The 16061-nt window shown below is 40.0% G+C and overlaps 1 protein-coding gene across 4 annotated transcripts in view; it reads right to left on the bottom strand.

Moving 5' to 3' along the window:
• FLNB (filamin B) overlaps positions 1–16061 on the bottom strand; it is a 382553-nt gene that overhangs the window by 65564 nt on the left and 300928 nt on the right. For all 4 annotated transcript variants that reach the window (XM_063940867.1, XM_063940868.1, XM_063940870.1 and 1 more), the window contains 3 exons: positions 15308–15468; positions 14304–14471; positions 236–359 (listed from right to left, as the gene is read on the bottom strand). In XM_063940867.1, coding sequence (XP_063796937.1) covers positions 236–359; positions 14304–14471; positions 15308–15468 — 453 coding nt within the window. The remainder of the gene's footprint in view (positions 1–235; positions 360–14303; positions 14472–15307; positions 15469–16061) is intronic.

Here is a 16061-nt window from a genome sequence, read left to right as displayed (position 1 = left end):
GATAAGTGCAAGGTGGTTGGAGCTGATTGGCTGGTGCGTTACCACCTTGCACTTATCGCTGCTTTATCACTTAATACATCTGCCCCACTTCAAGGTCAACTCAAAACAATGGAAACACACAGAAAGTGCATGACTATTGACTAAATTTGGGTTTTCATGTGATTTTACGTTTATCTTTTCACAGCTTGTTCGTGTGAACCAGACCTAATTAAATATAGCCAAAAAAATGTTTTACCTCCTTGGAATCTCCTCATCGGCATACTGGACAGACACAGTGTAAGGGCCTTCGACGCTAGGTGTGTAGGCCACAGTATGTGCCCCATCTCCATTATCAATTATGTCGACTGGTTCCACAACCCCTGCAGATTGAGACACACTTTTAAACCATTATAATAAGCACATACACATGCTGGGGTTTGCAGAAACTGACTCTAGTAAGTACAGCCAATTCAGCAATGAGGCTGTAGGCCAAAGCAATTCACTACAATGGAAATCCTTTGGGCTTGCCCTATGACACAAGGATTCCCATCCACTAAATGGTACTCTGTGCTCCAGGATTATTTTTGTTTTCCTTAGCTCCATATGGGATTGCAATGCTCCAGGAAACTTAAGAGTATATATAGCAATTTACAACCTTTTCTAAGATAAAAAGTAGTTTTCTGTATAAATGTAATATATATATATATATATATATTTTTTTTTTTTTTTTACTGGTTTAAAATAAAATACTTGCATGTATGTTTTAATCACCTGCATTGTTTGCACACTTGAAGATTGAGGTTTCCAGTCCGCTATTGCAGAGTTTCAAGAGACCGCCATAGTTCTGGATGAGCTCTGAGCGTGCAACCAGAAACTGACGGAAGGAGTTTGCTCTGCAATATGGGAAACCTTTATGCACAAACAATATAGGGGCAAACTTACAGCTCAACCTATTTCACTATGAAGAGAAACCACTTTCTCATTATTAGAAAAGGTGCATGGGGGGGGGGGGGAATGACAATAGAACAAATTATGAAAGTCAGAGTTCAGTTGATGCAGAAGTGGAAGATAATAATACTGGGACAATCACTTTAGTTGTATTTGGGAAAGTAGTTGAATGATCCGGTTGATTCCTGCATTCTGTGCCTAACCCAGGTTTATGCAGTCAGTTAGTGCAGTCCTCAGTATTATTAAGGGGCTTTTCCAGTACGTACATATCAGAATGATTTATTGAGAGCAAATCAAGAGCAAAGTCATTATTTCAAAGAGAAGCCAGAAGAAGACCACATGCCACCCAATTCTGATTTTGTAAGCAGCAGCAAACCATCCTAGATTTAAAACACATCTCATTAGGACTTGCAAATTCAGGAGATGCAGCATGCACATTTAGCAACGTAATGTTAAAGAAAAAAAAAAAGGTTTATATACATTTCTCTACATACTGTATCTGCCAAGCTATTTGCAATAAATTTTGCCTCAGAGCTATTTCGTTACTTGCTGACTTGAAGCTGCCATTAACTCTATAGAAGTGTACGTAATCTATTAAATTCAATGAGAGCACAAATGTATTGATTGTACTATTTTCATTTTACTCCAGAAGGGTGAGATGTCATGAGGTTAAGGGCCGTGTGTAATCAGAGGCTTGTTAAGTGAAACATACCATAATATGGGAACCAAGGCAACTTACTGAATGCACCAAGGCAGTGACATGGGTCCGCAATGTCTGATGTGTTTTAATTACGTAACATGATCGCAAAACACCAGAATCAATGAGCAAACTTATAGTTATATGACTGTTCCTATTCTGCTGAATCACCATGGAGATATGAGCTCCCACACTTCAAAGACAAACAATGACCCAACATAAGTAGTGACAAAGGCTATCGATCATCCTAAATGTCAGCCACACCTGATCTAATCAGATCAGATTGGGAATGACGGCACCGAGACAAAATACAACAGTTGGTCAGTTTGGCAGCTCTGTCCGACCACAATTGCATTGTGCAGACAGTTTTAGGCTGTGAGATAGACTTTAACAGAAATATGGTAGCAAGCTGCTTCTAGGTGATATCCAAGAAAAGGGAAAAACTATTTCCTCTATTATAGAAAAAAAAACGACATAATTAAGAGAAAAACGTTTTATAAAAGGAAAATTTATATAAACAAGGGTACTGGGCCAGAAATGTCATCTGTGTATTTCAGCAGCTAGCGTTCATTAGTACTCTAAGGGGAGGCAATTCAATTACTGGCGATAAGGTTCCTTTGTTAAGACCGTTTATCAGGCACCCTGCCCCCAATAGTGCAGGGTTCCGGTATGAATGGTCAACCATGTTATGGTCGACAGTCATTAGGTTGACCACTATTGGTTGACATTGACATGGTCGACATGGACACATGGTCGACACATGAAAATGGTCGACACATGAAAGGTCGACATATGAAAAGGTCGACATGAGCTTTTTTACTCAACAAAAATGCTATTTAGTGCTAGAGTAATGCATATACCGTTCTGATAAAAAAACAAATCCTCTATGAGGGATATGTATGTTTTAAACTAGCCTTTACTATGTGTCTATTATGTGTCTATAATCAGTCACTTAGAACAGCAGCACTTTCTACTTTCAAAAATAAGTTCATATAAAATTTGCCATCTTGGCAAATGCAAAGAACACGCACACTTTACACACATCATTTTAATCAGCAGAAGCTGCTTGTACATCCTAGCCACATAGCAATGCAAATAAGCTGCATTTTCATAAAAAAGGTGCCCGACATTAGCATTGGGGGAAGATTTCTGAGAACACATCTGTATCCAAGCAGAGGCAGAGGTCACAGTGTTAGAGGTAGTGTGAGTGCTGTGTGCATGTGAGTGGGTTGGTTGTGCAGTAGTGTTCAGAATATGTGTAAGGAGCATTATGTGTGTCATGTAAAAATGCATTAATAATGTGCAAGATATGTGTAAGGGGCACTGTGTGTGTCATTATGTGTATAAGGGCATTAATAATGTGAGGCATATATGTAACAGGGTACTACTGTATGTGTGTCATTATGTGTATAAGGGCATTAATAATGTGCGGCATATGTGTGAGGGGCATTATGTGTAATGCCCCTTAAAGGTTGTCATAATGTGTAAGGCGCATTATGTTTATAAGGACATTAATAATGTGTCAGGGGCATTACTCTGTGGCATTATGTGTATAAGGTGCTCTACTATGTGGCGTTGCGTATAGAAAGGGTACTACTGTGTCGTCTAATGTGAATAAAGAGCAATAGGGTGTGGTGTTATGTGAATAAGGAGCAATAGGGTGTGGTGTAATGTGAATAAGGGGCACTACTGTGAGGAGTAACATTTATAAGGTAAAGTGATACTACTGTGGGATATAATATGAATTATGGACACTATCGCATTAGCAAATGTGAATAAAGTTGCAGTACTGTGTGGCGTAATTAGAATTGGGGTTACTATTGTGTGGCCATGCCCCTTGCCAGCAAAAACACACCCCTTTTTGGGCTGAGCACCAAATGTGCGAACTGTTCCTATTTAAAATATAGGAGGTGGCAAGGTTTTGGATGGGGAGGAGTGGGCTGCCTGTGTGTTTGTTTGTTTTTTGTTTAACCCCAGTGCTCCTACCTCCAGTTTAACAGGAATTAACATTGCTGTCATGCATAAATATACTGTATGTCACTTTATTTTACCTACTGTCTTGCTGTAGTTTTATTTTCTTACTATCTCTACACTAGTACATACTATTTGTAAGCTTAATTTAAATGTATCTGCTGTATAACTAACCCCTGTATGGAATATCAAGTAATGGGTGCATCTTAAGGGCCCTACACACTTAGCGATAACACTGAAAGAGATGAACGATCTCATTAATGAACGAGATAGCAATCATATCTTTCAGTGTGTAGGCACCAACGATGAACGATGCGCGGCCCCGCACTCGTTCACCGTTGGTGCCAGCTCATTTATGCCTGCAAGCCAATATGGACAATCTTGTCCATATTAGCATGCAGCGCTATGGGGCCAGATGACGTCACCTCCCTTCCCCTACCCGCGTCACCCATTGGCTGTATTGGGGTGGGGGCGGGGGGATGGGATTGGAGAGGTGGCTCTCCAGGAATCAATGATGCATGAGATGGCAACCCTAGCTGGGACGTATTACACACGGCCAGGATGCACACCACGCACGGCCGGAACACGCTTTACACACACGGCCGGAACGCGCTTTACACACATGGCCGGTACGCGCACTACACACACGCCCGAAACGCATTTTAAACACACGGCCGGGACGCATTTTACACACACGGCCGGAACGTACTACACACACGGCCGGGACGCACTACACACGCGGCCGGGACACATTTTACACACGCGGCCGGGACACATTTTACACACGCGGCCGGGACGCAGTACACACGCCAGGGACTCGCTTAACAAACACGGCCGGGACTCGCTTAACAAACACGGCCGGGACTCGATTAACAAACACGGCCGGGACTCGCTTAACAAACACGGCCGGGACTCGCTTAACAAACACGGCCGGGACTCACACTACACACACGGCCAAGACTTAAAAATAGAATTTGCACCAGCTTTTAATCTAAGTTCCACATTCCCCTGTGGTATGAAACATTTATTCTCACTTTCCAATCTTGTACTCTTGGTAAAATGTGCACACAAGGGCTCGATTGTTCCATGTTCACTACAGTAATCATCTGTATAATACTTGTCAGTGGACACTATTCAACAGGAGAGCCTGCTGCATCTCAGGTGCGTTCCCACGGGGTCTGTAACACAAGCCAAATCGCCTGCACACAGAACTGTGTCTACTGTTGTAGATCAAGGCTGAGCAGTTTGTCTTCACACAGACTAGTAAAACTGAGCTTATTTAGGGTGGGGCGGTCAATATTGAAGTATCCCAGTGCTGCTGACAAGCAAGTATACCATTAGCTGCTCCACGTTCAGGAATGTAGGGGGAGAAGTACTACGCTTTGGAGAGTGATGAAGAGGAGCTAGGTATAGGGGGAGATGTACTAAGCCTTGGAGAGAGATAAAGTATCAGCCAACCAGCTCCTGTCATTTTTCAAACAGCCTGTAACAGGAGCGGATTGGCTGACACTTTATCTCTCTCCAAAGCTTAGTACATAGACCCCTTAGTTCTTAGTAGCATTGCAGGGACAGGAGTTGCACATCAATTGTTAATCACCACCACTCTCTCCGGGTGTTAAAATACCAATATTTCTTCCAGATGGGTGTTTTGTCTTGGGTAGGACTTGTATCTGTATAAGGTTTTTTGAAAGACACATAAAACAATAGTAATGTTTTTGATAGACACAAACCAGTACTAATGGAAATTCTCTTTTGAAATAGTCTAGATGACATTTGCCTAATTAGAATCAGATTGTGGATTTATCACACACAAACAGTGGAAGCAGCCATTTTTTGGAGGCCAAATAAACGTAGACAGCAATTAAATTGAAGAGACACTAGTAACAGAGTGCTGTATGCTATGCTTTTAAAGGCTGCAGTGGCGTGAAGGCTGGTAGAGCTCATTAGATTACACCGTAGTGTGAGCGTAACAGTAACTCTTAGAAATGTCCTGTCACTGTTACTTATTGTGTGTCTGCCATAATTAGTTACCCAATACCCAATTACTTGGCAATAGCCGGTTACAGACATGAGAACGCACCTTTCAAAATTTATAGTAAAATCATTTCTTGACCAGTGAATATTGGTAGATTTAAGGTGGTACAGAAACAATGATTTCAAGCCTAGGAAAAAGAGTAACCAAACAAGATAAATCATGGACTGATTGGAATTCCACTTTTCCTGGAGCAGATGACATAGTCCAAACCTGGCTCGTTTGCATCTCGCTTGAAGTCACCCTTAAAGAAATTTGAAATGGCTCTCAGCGGGCTCCGTTTTGTTAGGGAGTCCGTGTCATCCGCTAGAAATAAATACGGTTATATGCACCACCTTACGGAACAACATTAATATTCATTATGAACCTGGTCCCCTTGTCCCTTATGGTCCAGTCTACACAGAAAACCTCCTTCTGCAATAGTTATATAAAGCCTGGACCGGTCTCATAGATTATTACACCTCAAAAGTCCCCCTCAGAGTGAGCACCCCTCTCATATTCCTTACTCTATACTAGACAGCATGTGACTGAAGACGTCACTCCCAGTTACATACTATAAATTAATGTATCCTATACCTGTAATAACAGCCTCAATAAGCAAAGAATGCACACTGAAATTAGGATCCACAATGACCAACAAGGAAAATCCAAGTGAAAAATTAGATGAACGTTACTGTCCAAAACAAAGGCGACTTTAGAGTCAACAAGCCTTTTCTAAGCCCAAATATATATAAGGTTAACGCCCATTTGTAGGTGATGAACATTTCAACCTTAAATCATCATCACAACCCGCTGATATTTGCTGCTCTCAAACTCCTGTGCACAAAGAAACAAATTGCGCCATGTTAAAATTTCATTATACACATATCATATAAACTTCAGATTAGCAAATTTAGAGCTGTACAGACTAAAAGGAATACACTCAATTTAGCAGACTTACTGTCCCGAGTGTAAAGGCCAGGGGTACTAAAGAAGGGGCATAAAGTATCTGCAATAGCTAAACCCTCACATTCAAAAAATACTAATATACTTAAACATACTGAAGAGTAATCAAATACAATTGCCGGAGTGGGTATACAATAGAAAGAAAATCAGACTGGTAGCTTTTTCCAGAGGTGGCCAAATCCCAGGAGCCAAGTAGCCATTATTCCTAAATTACAATTGATGCCTAACTTGTATGGACTACATGTCTACGGAGGGTAACGGACAAATATATTCCATGGCTACTTAAACTATCCCCCTGGATAATGGATTTACCTGGATCCCGAGTTCCACATTATTATTCTGTGGTCCCCTACGTGTCTGCTACGTTGAATGTATTGTTGGTCCTAAAATTGCTATTTTTCAATCTATACTATTACTGTAGTATGATTTTGCATTTGTTGAGTTGGGTGGGATTTCTATTATGATGTATGTATAGTACATTATTAATCTACAAGTCTTATCTTGGAGGTCTTCTGCGACTACATTTTTTAAGAAGTTTGATTTGGGGCAAAACCCCACTGTGTTTATTGATCTTCAGGTTTTCATGTCCGTGTGTCACCAAGTTTTGTAGTGGACTTGGAGTGAGGCCAATCAGAATGCTCACAGCTGCACACATTTTAGGAGATGGATGGGCTGATCTTGTGGAAAGCTGTGACTTCTACAGTGTGTGAGTAAGGAAGGGCACTGTCATGATGCTAGGGGTGGAATGGAGCCAAACGGGAAGCCACAGGCTGACATTGGAGAAGCAGAGACTCCAACAACTTAGAATAATGATGGGTGGCTTTGCTAATGCTATATATATATATATATATATATATATATATATATATATATATATAAAAAATATGGGGAGTCCCACACTCTCACCCAGCGCAGGTAACGGCTGGGGTGCCAAATCAAAGTCTGATCCAATCACTGGGTCAAACTCATAGTACAGTACAGTGTTTCTCCACATTAACCGTGGGGAAAGATAGCACTCTCCAGACTTGTTATAATATTATGCAAAAAAGTCATTTATTCACAAAAACTTGGTTCCATGGGTTTCTTCATGTCACAAGCAGGGTATATAACAAGCCTTTTTGTTATATACCCTGCTTGTGACATGAAGAAACCCATGTCACGGTGTCCGTGAGTTTTATTTCCTGATGCAAAATGTCTTTGAGTGCCGCACTACTACTACTGTATATATATATATATATATATATATATATATATATATATATATATATATATATATATATATATATATATATATATATATATATATATATATATATAGTCATATAGTCAATGCCCTCCCGGCCACTGTTGGTACAGGACAAAGCACAGGCAGCCAGTACACTAATATAAATGTATAAATATTTAATAGTTGTATCAAAACCAATGCATTGGCATAAAAGCACAGAATTTCATCATGCTTCAGTCAACATATGGGCATATACATATAGTCACCCATTCCTTATAGTAGGGGTATCAAACATCCCCCATGGTACAGCCAACGATACCGTTTCGGTGGTATTGCCACCTTCCTCCAGGACTGTCAAACTACTATTGCCAGCAAAGGAACTAAATACCTGCAACAATCTGAAGAGATCCTGAACACCTGTGATGCACCATTATCAATGAATCACTACAAGCGTGTACATACCATATAAGGACTTCCGCCAACAACACACCGTTCAAGCAGCTCATTAGTGTCACTTTAAATATACTCCGCCCCCTCCGCAGATGTGGACCACCCATCGCGTCACCGGAAGTGACGCAGCGGCGTCCAACATAATGGAAATAAACCCTGGAATTTATTTACATTCAATAATGTAAACATTCAACATGGTTGGCGGAACTAGCATAAACGCCAACCATGTCACGTGACACGCGTATCTGGATGGCGGAAGTCAACTGCCAACCACATAACCAGAGCGGACCACCGGAGGGAAGAGACAAGCTCAACCCACATGATCACATCCCGGTCATGTGATTCCAGTTCCTTAGACAAATTATAATTACATACATAACTACAAAAATACATAGGTACTGTAATTACCAATACTGTTGACACTGTTCATGCCATTATATAGTTTTCACACGGTAGCCAGTGTCAGCAGTATTAGAGATAGAGACCCCTTAAGGGAAAATCATGAGTCCCCTCAAACATGTCAAAACCTATTCAAATCAAGTCACATGTAAAATTGGACTCATAGAAAAAAAATTAGACTCAAGAAAATCGGACTCAGAAAAGGTGACCACGTGAATTCTTCATTGAGGCCATTCAGTACGATCGAGTTTAATTCATAAATCCACTGACATTCACGTTGGAGTAGCAGTCTGTGTCTGTCCTGTCACTCCCCCAACCGCCCCCCCCCCCCCCCCACACGGAGGGGCGGGATCTGATCCACTGGTTTGAATTGAAAATCCTGTATACTATGTCCTTCGTTGAAAAAATGCCTGGCCACAGGCGGTATCCTGGCGTATATACCCATTAGTGCTTTTTTAATTGAAGACCGATGCATGACGATTCTTTCTTTCTTTCTTTTTTTTCTTTCTTTCTTCATTCTGATCGTCTTTCCTATGTCCAACTTATTACAAGGACGTAGGATGATATAAACTGTATATTTAAATTCACAGGTTAGTCGAGGGTGTATTCGATACTCTGTACCAGTTGTTGAATGGCGAAACTGTTACCAGTAAGCATGTGTGTACAATTTACACATTTAGAGCATTTAAATGCTGCCTTCTGTAGACTTAGCCAGTTCGTATTTACAGCTGAAATTGGGCTAATATCTGACTGCGATACCCTCTCTTTGAGGTTTTTACGTCATTTATAGCAAAATAATGGCAGTTGTTGGCATGTTAGTCCCAAAATGGGGTCGTCTGTATTATGTGCCAGTGTTTGCTCTAATCACCCCAGATGAAATGGAATCCGTACTTATAAACGGCAATTTTGTTGTTTGTGAGGTAACTTTCTCTTGGCACAATAAAGCGTTTCAGTTCAACGTGAGGCATTTACAGATAGCTTCTGATACCTTTTTCTGTCCATAGCCTCCTTCCAAAAACTTTAAACCCATGGCATCAAGTGCAGCAGGTAATTTATTCCTTGCGGAGGTAATCCTTACCACTCTGACAAGCTGAGGAAAGGGAAGTCACCTTTTGAGTGGCTGAGGGTGGAAACTCGATGACAAAAGAGTGTTCTTCTCAGTACTTTTTCTAAAAATGCTCGCCATAAATTGGCCATCAGTGATACTCACGGTCACATGTAAAAAAAAATCGATTTTGAGGGAGCTGCTATTACATGAGAACCTTATCAACCCTGGGATGGTATTTAAATTATTAATAAATTGCTCCAGGAGCTCCGCACCGCCAGTCCTAATCAAGAAGAGATCAATATATCTCAAATAAAATGCTGTATACTGTGATTCTTTTCTATTGTTCATAATGTGTTGTTGTTCATAATCATACATGTAAATGTTCGCATGCGATGGGGCAATGTTGGATCCCATCGCAGCCCCATTCAGTTGTAGATAAAAACCATTGTTAAACAAAAAATAATTTTTATGTAATATTACTTCCATTAACAAAGTCAAAAATTCTATGGGTGGACCCACATAATCTGGACTGGCAGTGAGGACCATCCTTACCGACGCTATTCCTGCCGAATTTTCGATGTTGTTATATAGACTCCGAACATCAAGGGTAACAAGGAGACATTGTGGTGGAGGTGGACCAAAATTGTTTAGTTTAACCAAAAAGTCAGTGGTATCTTTAACGAAAAAAGGAAGTTTTTGGTACAAATGGTTGAAGAAAGAAATCCACGTATTGGGATAATGGTTGGCTGAGTGACCCCCTCGAGGAGATAATAGGTCTCCCCGTGGGGTTTACCAATGCCTTATGTACTTCAGGCAAAATGTAAAGAAATGGAGTTTTTGGATATTCTTGCATCAAAAAATCAGCCGTTTGCTCATCCACTAATGAGATGCTTGAACGGTGTGTTGTTGGCGGAAGTCCTTGTATGGTATGTACACGCTTGTAGTGATTAATTGATAATGGTGCATCACAGGTGTCCAGGATATCTCCACATTGTTGCAGGTATTTAGTTCCTTTGCTGGCAATAGTAGTTTGGCAGTCCTGTAGTAAGGTGGCAATACCACCAAAACAGTATCGTTAGCTGTACCATGGGGGATGTCGGATACCCCTACTATAAGGAATGGGTGACACTGACTATATGTATATGCCCATATTTTGACTGAAGCATGATGAAATTCTGTGCTTTTATGCCAATGCATTGGTTTTGATACAACTATTAATTATTTATGCATTTATATTGGTGTGCTGGCTACCCGAGCTTTGTCCTGTACCAACAGTGGCCCGGGAGGGCGTAGACTATGTGATTAATTCTTTTTAACCGGCACCCACATTAATATTCTGGAGACATGTGCGATTACATACATACATACACACACATATATATATATATATATATATATATATATATATACATATATATATATATATATATACATATATATATATATATATATACATACATATATATATATATATATATATATATATACACACACACTGCTCAAAAAAATAAAGGGAACACTAAAATAACACATCCTAGATCTGAATGAATGAAATATTCTTATTAAATACTTTGTTCTTTACATAGTTGAATGTGCTGACAACAAAATCACATAAAAATTATCAATGGAAATCAAATTTATTAACCCATGGAGGTCTGGATTTGGAGTCACCCTCAAAATGAAAGTGGAAAAACACACTACAGGCAGATCCAACTTTGATGTAATGTCCTTAAAACAAGTCAAAATGAGGCTCAGTAGTGTGTGTGACCTCCATGTGCCTGTATGACCTCCCTACAACCCACACAAGTGGCTCAGGTAGTGCAGCTCATCCAGGATGGCACATCAATGCGAGCTGTGGCAAGAAGGTTTGCTGTGTCTGTCAGCGTAGTGTCCAGAGCATGGAGGCGCTACCAGGAGACAGGCCAGTACATCAGGAGACGTGGAGGAGGAAGGCAACAACCCAGCAGCAGGACCGCTACCTCCACCTTTGTGCAAGGAGGAACAGGAGGAGCACTGCCAGAGCCCTGCAAAATGACCTCCAGCAAGCCACAAATGTGCATGTGTCTACTAAAACGATCAGAAACAGACTCCATGAGGGTGGTATGAGGGCCCGACGTCCACAGGTGGGGGGTGTGCTTACAGCCCAACACCGTGCAGGACATTTGGCATTTGCCAGAGAACACCAAGATTGGCAAATTCGCCACTGGCGCCCTGTGCTCTTCACAGATGAAAGCAGGTTCTCACTGAGCACATGTGACAGACGTGACAGAGTCTGGAGACGCCAAGGAGAATGTTCTGCTGCCTGCAACATCCTCCAGCATGACCGGTTTGGCAGTGGATCAGTAATGGTGTGGGGTGGCATTTCTTTGGGGGGCCGCACAGCCCTCCATGTGCTCGCCAGAGGTAGCCTGACTGCCATTAGGTACCGAGATGAGATCCTCAGACCCCTTGTGAGACCATATGCTGGTGCGGTTGGCCCTGGGTTCCTCCTAATGCAAGACAATGCTAGACCTCATGTGGCTGGAGTGTGTCAGCAGTTCCTGCAAGACGAAGGCATTGATGCTATGGACTGGCCCGCCCGTTCCCCAGACCTGAATCCAATTGAGCACATCTGGGACATCATGTCTCGCTCCATCCACTAACGCCACATTGCACCACAGACTGTCCAGGAGTTGGCGGATGCTTTAGTCCAGGTCTGGGAAGAGATCCCTCAGGAGACCATCCGCCACCTCATCAGGAGCATGCCCAGGTGTTGTAGGGAGGTCATACAGGCACGTGGAGGCCACACACACTACTGAGCCTCATTTTGATTGTTTAAAGGACATTACATCAAAGTTGGATCAGCCTGTAGTGTGTTTTTCCACTTTAATTTTGAGGGTGACTCCAAATCCAGACCTCCATGGGTTAAGAAATTTGATTTCCATTGATAATTTTTGTGTGATTTTGATATCAGCATATTCAACTATGTAAAGAACAAAGTATTTAATAAGAATATTTCATTCATTCAGATCTAGGATGTGTTATTTTAGTGTTCCCTTTATTTTTTTGAGCAGTGTATATATATATATATTAATCCATAACAGAAGAGCACTCACCAGTCTTCAAAGTAGTTTTTTTCTTTATTTTCAACAGATCACAAGAACAGGGGGTACCGACGTTTCGCTTTGTCAAAGGTCCCATCAGGGACCGAAACGTCGATACCCCCTGTTCTTATGATCTGTTGAAAATAAAAATAAAAACTACTTTGAAGACTGGTGAGATATAGATATATAGATAGATACATATACACACACACACACACACACACACACACACACACACACACACACACACGTGTGTATATATATATATATATATATATATATATATATACACACACACATATTATATTTTATTTATATATGTATATATATATATATATATATATATATATATATATATATTTGGAGGAATTGGTGAAAATAAGCGCCCAAGAGTGTGAATTATAAAACAAGGTGAGTATAATGAAGGTATCTACGGTGGGTATGTTAAAACTAGTTAGAAAACTTATCTGAAAAACCAGAGAAGCTAGATTCAGGCGATGCTCCTTTTGATGCTTAATACATGTTAAAAAAGAAGAACGGACATAGTGTGTACTGTTTTTTTGAAAAATATCAAGATATAACACTGGCTCTGTAATGTTAGGCTTAATTAGGGAAATAGAATATTCCCAAGTATGCAGTCAATATATAGCCTAGGCAGTGTATATATAAAAGATAAAGTATTTAATACACAAAAATGACATAAAAGTACATAAAAACATGAAATGGCTGTATAACATGCGTACAGGATAAAAGATTATATCAAGCTTATCTGTCCATAAATAACTGGAATGCATGCGTACAGAATTCAAGATGATAAATGGCTTATCTGTCCATTAGAGGAAATGTCAGCAGGTGGTCCCAACGCGTTTCGTCCGTCATCAGCAGGACTTCCCTTGAAGTTCTTCTTCTTTTTTAACATGTATTAAGCATCAAAAGGAGCATCGCCTGAATCTAGCTTCTCTGGTTTTTCAGATAAGTTTTCTAACTGGTTTTAACATACCCACCTTAGATACCTTCATTATACTCACCTTGTTTTATAATTCACACTCTTGGGCGCTTATTTTCACCAATTCCTCCAAATCCATATGTGTGCATGCCAAGCACATTTCTCTGTATTATAAGCTGCCACTCATAGTTTGAGAAGTGTTTTTATTGTGTATTTTATATTGATATTTTATCTATACAAAAGGTTATTCTAATTTTAAGATATAGAAAGCACATAGCTACACCTAAGCGCCGTAGACTCTACTTCTATATATATATATATATATATATATATATATATATACACACACACACACACTCACATATATATAACAAATTTAACATTTAATTTTTTTCATTTTTTTTTTTTTTCTTAAATGGCGTTGCCGGTAAAAGACTTCAAAACTCTTCTAAAGCTTGATAGCTTTGTAAGCCTAATGTTAGAATCTATACCAATTGTATTGGGAGAACAACCATCCACAGAGATACTCTACTTGCGGCCATCGGTTTGTGATTACGCAAATACTGAAGGACATCCTTACCTCTCGGCCCAGCCACCACCACGTTAAGAGGAGCAATACCGGCTTTGCTAGTGTCTACTGTAAATTGTTGGGGAACTTTAGCCCGAACGGCATTTCCCAGTCCGCTGCCAGCTATCTTCACTTTGCTGGGATCTACAACATCTTTTACAGGAACCTTGAAAGGACTTCCTATTAAATGCCAAAAAGGAAGACATTTAAATTGATCACAACCTCTCAGGTACCTAGTCATAGTATTGCTGTACCTCTAATGACAAAACGTAACAAATCCAGACTATGTGAAAAACACCTCATGAAATACATTTTCTAAAATCCACTATTTCATAAAAAGAGTAAATAAGGCCTATGGAGAGAGATAAAGTAGAGAGAAAGAATCAGCCAATCAGCTTCTAACTACCATATTACAGGCTGTGTTTGAAAAATTACAGGAGCTGGTTGGTTGGGACTTTATCTCTCTCCAAGCCTTAGTACATGGGTCCGTATGTCTTAAGTAGGCAGTTTAGCTCTCTAGCTATAGGTCAACATTATATGGTCAAAAGGAATAAAAGGTTGACATGGAAATGGTCAACACAAAAAAAGGTCGACACAAGTTTATATTTTTTTAGCATCATTTTGTATGTTTCGTAACCTGTTACCCCAATTAAGAGTTAACATAGAATCTTGCCGGATCGCTTCGGTTACTATTCCCAAACATAGTCCACGTGGATAGTTCACCAGCACCAGCTTAAAAAAAAAGTGTGTCGACCATTGATATGCCGTCCTTTTGAACCTGTCGACCATATGGTATCGACCTATTGACTGTCTATCTAGGCAATGTCTGTCCATAGTCCGGAACCCCATTGAAACATATTTACAATAAAATATAACTGTAGCATAGGCCAATAGACCAAAGACCCTGCTGCTTCTAACGTTAACAGAAAGTCCATACTTTATACATTGAAATATCCTTTCTATTTACAGCAAGACAGACTGCTAAGTCTAGTTATTTTAAGAACAGTGTATTTTACCTGGAATATGCTCAGAGTCATACGTGATATTCACATCATATTCTCCTGGGGCAAAAGGGATGTATTCAACGCTGCAGCTTCCATCCTTATTGTCCTTACAAGACATTTTGGATTCTGATGGACCCTCGACTGTAATCCCCAGACCACCAATTCCAGCACCTCTGCAATAAGACATTTAACGTCATTTAAGCAAAATAGTTCAAACTCAATATCTGTCAAACCCAGCTGTAGGCAACAAGTTCACCTACAGTTTAATGATCTATTTCTCCACTATAATAAGATCATTCTGCAAGCTAGACACAACATAATAATCAAACATACAATTGTTGTCCATTAATGCAATTGGAATGATCGATTTAATACAATGCTCTATACCAAACAAAACAGTACAAATTAACAACTTTCCTAATAAACGCGTGGTCAGAGTGATGCATTGTGAAAGCACTGCAAACCATATTCATTTTTAGACAGGCTTAATAATGAGTAGAGCATATTTTTATTATTATTTTAACAGTAAAGAAATCCCACAGGAATAAAACATATTAAAATGTATATTATCATTACTGAATTATATTTTATTTTGTATTGCAAACATCTGGCTAACATTTATCATTTAAACACATTTAACTAGAGAGAGTGTAATATGTTCTTTTGACATCCTCAGGTCTCCAAATACAGCAATTAGAAGAGTGCCACCTAGAGGCTACTGAAGGAAATACAGAGTGGAGGAATTCCCAAGATAGCAGAAAATAGT

This window comes from Pseudophryne corroboree, chromosome 9 (assembly GCF_028390025.1).
Source record: "Pseudophryne corroboree isolate aPseCor3 chromosome 9, aPseCor3.hap2, whole genome shotgun sequence".
In the NCBI taxonomy this organism is placed as follows: domain Eukaryota; kingdom Metazoa; phylum Chordata; class Amphibia; order Anura; family Myobatrachidae; genus Pseudophryne; species Pseudophryne corroboree.
The sequence above is the reverse complement of the archived record's forward strand: the minus strand, read 5'-3'. Positions and strand labels throughout refer to the sequence as shown.